This window comes from Microtus ochrogaster (assembly GCF_000317375.1).
Source record: "Microtus ochrogaster isolate Prairie Vole_2 chromosome 14 unlocalized genomic scaffold, MicOch1.0 chr14_random_1, whole genome shotgun sequence".
Lineage (NCBI taxonomy): Eukaryota > Metazoa > Chordata > Mammalia > Rodentia > Cricetidae > Microtus > Microtus ochrogaster.
In genome coordinates this window covers 20214925-20218257 of record NW_004949096.1, presented here as the reverse complement: position 1 = coordinate 20218257, position 3333 = coordinate 20214925, and the positions used below count along the sequence as shown (strand labels likewise).

At 38.7% G+C, this 3333-nt stretch overlaps 1 protein-coding gene across 1 annotated transcript in view; it reads left to right on the top strand.

Moving 5' to 3' along the window:
* Nup160 (nucleoporin 160) overlaps positions 1 to 3333 on the top strand; it is a 66948-nt gene that overhangs the window by 53282 nt on the left and 10333 nt on the right. Inside the window, exon 32 of the mRNA XM_026787856.1 lies at positions 1788 to 1929. Coding sequence (XP_026643657.1) covers positions 1788 to 1929 — 142 coding nt within the window. The remainder of the gene's footprint in view (positions 1 to 1787; positions 1930 to 3333) is intronic.

The window sequence follows — 3333 nt, the reverse complement described above, 5'->3', positions numbered from 1 at the left end:
ATTACAGATGGTTGTGAGCCACCATGTGGTTGCTGGGAATTGAACTCAGGACCTTTGGAAGAGCAGACAATGCTCTTAACCTCTGAGCCATCTCTCCAGCCCCCAAGGTTCCATTTATTAATTGTTTCTCTCAGTGTCTGTGCTGCTGGGGTTATATTTAAGAAGTGGTCTCCTGTGCCAATGCGTTCAATTGTACTTCCCACTTTCTCTTCTATGAGGTTCAGTGTGGCTGGCTTTATGTTGAGGTCTTTGATCCATTTGGACTTGAGTTTTGTGCATAGTGATATATATGGGTCTGTTTTCATTCTTCTACATGTTGATATCCAGTTTTGCCATCACCACTTGTTAAATATGCTTTCCATTTGATATTGTTTGCTTCTTCATCAAAAATCAGGTGTTCGAAGATGTGTGGATTGATATCCAGGACTTCTGTTCTGTTCCATTGGTCCTTCTGTCTGTTCCTATGCCAATACCGGGCTGTTTTCAGTACTGTAGCTTTGTAGTAGAATTTGAAGTCAGGGATTGTGATGCCTCCAGAAGTTCTTTTATTGTACAGGATGTTTTGGCTATCCTGGGTTTTTTGCTTTTCCATATGAAGTTGAGTACCGTTCTTTCCAGGTCCTTGAAGAATTTTGATGGGCATTGTATTGAATCTGGTTTTTTTTTTGAGACAGGGTTTCCTATAAACAGGCTGGTCTTGAACTCTTGATCTCTCGCCTTCACGGATCAAGTACTGTCATATAGGCCACCACTGCTCCCTCTAGCAGAAGTTCTCTGTTACTATTTTTAAACTCTGAAGTTTAGAACATTAAATTTTTTCTTTTCTTTTCTTTTCTTTTTTCAAATTCCTTTGTTCAGAGAACATTATAATTTTTACATGAGAGGCTGGACAGATGGCTCAGCAGTTAAAAGTACATGCTGGTCTTGCAGAGAACCAGATTTAGTTTGTAACATTTATATGGTGGATCATAACTACAGTTCCTAGGGAGTCCAATACCCTCTTCTGACCTTCAAGGGCACCAGGAACACACATGGTGCATATACATACATACAGATAAAATATTCATATACATAAAAATTGTTTTAATTGTTTTCTACATGAATCTATTGTTTGGTCAGTTTGGGAGATCAGTACTAATGGTGTGAACCAATTTCTTTTTTTCTTTAAAATCCTAGAACAAAGGAATTAAATAAATTGTTTGTAGTTAGTAAGAGAAAAATAAATCTTAACTCATTTGATTTCTTTTTAAAATTTTTTGGGGCTGGAGAGATGGCTCAGCAGTTACGAGCACTGGCTGTTCTTCCAGCAGACCTGGGTTCAGTTCCCAGCACCTCCATGTCAGTTCACAACTGTCTGTAACTCCAGTTTTTATTAGCTCATCTAATTTCTAGTTATCATTTAGCTGTATTACCAATTCATTTGTTAACTGGAGAGATGACTTAGCAGGTCCTTACAGAGGACCCTAATTTGATTTCCTGGTACCCACATTGTAGAAAAGAGAGTCAACTCTTAAAAGTTGTTCTGTGACTTCCAGATGGACTGCACGGTGTATGAACACCCCCCCCACACACACACACACGCATACACTAAAATAAGTGTAAACTTATAATTTTTTTTAAGTCTGAAACAGCTTCAGTGTGTCTGCTCACACCTATAATCACAGCACTCAGGAGGCAGATAGTAGGCTCTTAAGATCAACCTGGTATACATAGTAAGACCCCCATCTCTAATAATTAATTAATAGGAAAGGAATCTGAACTTCTTTGTCCTTTGTACCTTTTTCAAGTGCTACAGATGAAGCATGGAGGTTACTGTCAACTTACTTGGAAAGATACAGAGTCCAGAATAACTTGTATCATCATTGTGTGATCAACAAGTTGTTGTCTCATGGAGTCCCTCTGCCTAACTGGCTTATAAACAGTTACAAGGTATGTGATATTGACGTGGGGTGATAATTTGAGAAAATGTTCTGACTCACAAGCCACTTGTGGTGACAGTAGTTGGGAGGTAGAGGCAGCCATTGCTACATAGTGAGTTCAGGGTCTGCCTAGGCAAAATGAGACACTGACAAAAGGTGGAAGAGGGGAATAGAGAGAATTCACTGATTTATATTTATATCTCAATCACAACTAACAGGACTAAAATAATTTAACTTAAATTCTACACATAGTAATGGGAATTTTTTTTTTTTTTTTTTTTTTTGGTTTTTCGAGACAGGGTTTCTCTGTGGCTTTGGAGCTAGTAATGGGAATTTAAGTAAGCATTCTAGCAATTGAGTACTAGGAATTTAGATTTAAAGTTTCATGGATTAATAATTAGATTAATATCTACTTCTGTACTCACTAAACAGTGATCTTAGAGTAATGAGTAGTATATTATTAGATATGGTATAGTATCTACTATTGTTGCTCAAAAACTTGATAGCAGTGGGTAGAATGAGTACCAATTAGTACAACAGTGTTTTTTAGAATCAGGATTATATATTGGTCTGTTGTGTTCACATGAAGAAGTACCTGGGCAGCTTTATAGAGAAAGATGAGGTTTTTTGCTCACAGATTTATAAGCTAAACATGAAGAACACATGGTTCATTGTTGTTGCCGTCACTGAGTGCTATGTTATAGCAGATTACACTGTGATAGGAATGCATGGGAGAATAATATGGTCATGTCATCAGACAGGAAGCCAGAGAACAATTCTTCAGAGAGGACACTGCCCTCCTCCATCTAAACATCCTCCACTTGGTCCCACTTCTCAAAGGTTCCTTTCTCTCCCAGTGCTATCACATTGGGGTCTAGACCTCTAATATAGGAATCCACATCTGGACTATACAAAAATCATCTATAGCAAAATGGCTTGAATGGTATCTTCTTTAAAATGTAGATTCTTGGGTCTCATGTAAGACTACAAAGTAAGATTACCTGGGGCAAGATAACAGAACACATTTTGACAAGCTTATTTATTTATTCATTTGTTTATTTGAGACAGGGTTCCGCTGTAGTTCTGGCTGGCCTAGAATTTGCTGTAAACTGGGCTGGTCTTGAATTTACTATGTAAACCAGACTAGGTTCAAATTCCACCAGCCTCCCCCTCCAACTATTAAAGTGTGCAGCACCAAACCAAGTTTTTGTTGTTGTTGTTGTTTTAGTGTATAAGTTTTGTTGGACAAACACCGAGGAGTCGCCCCCAGAGACCATCTCACACACCACAGCCGATGCAAAAGCATGAGGATTTTATTAATTCTGTCATGACAGGGTCCCCCAGCATTCGGGAAGCCGAGGGACCCCGAATAGCTGGTACAGTCTACTTTTAAAGGGGCCACAGAAGCAAGGGG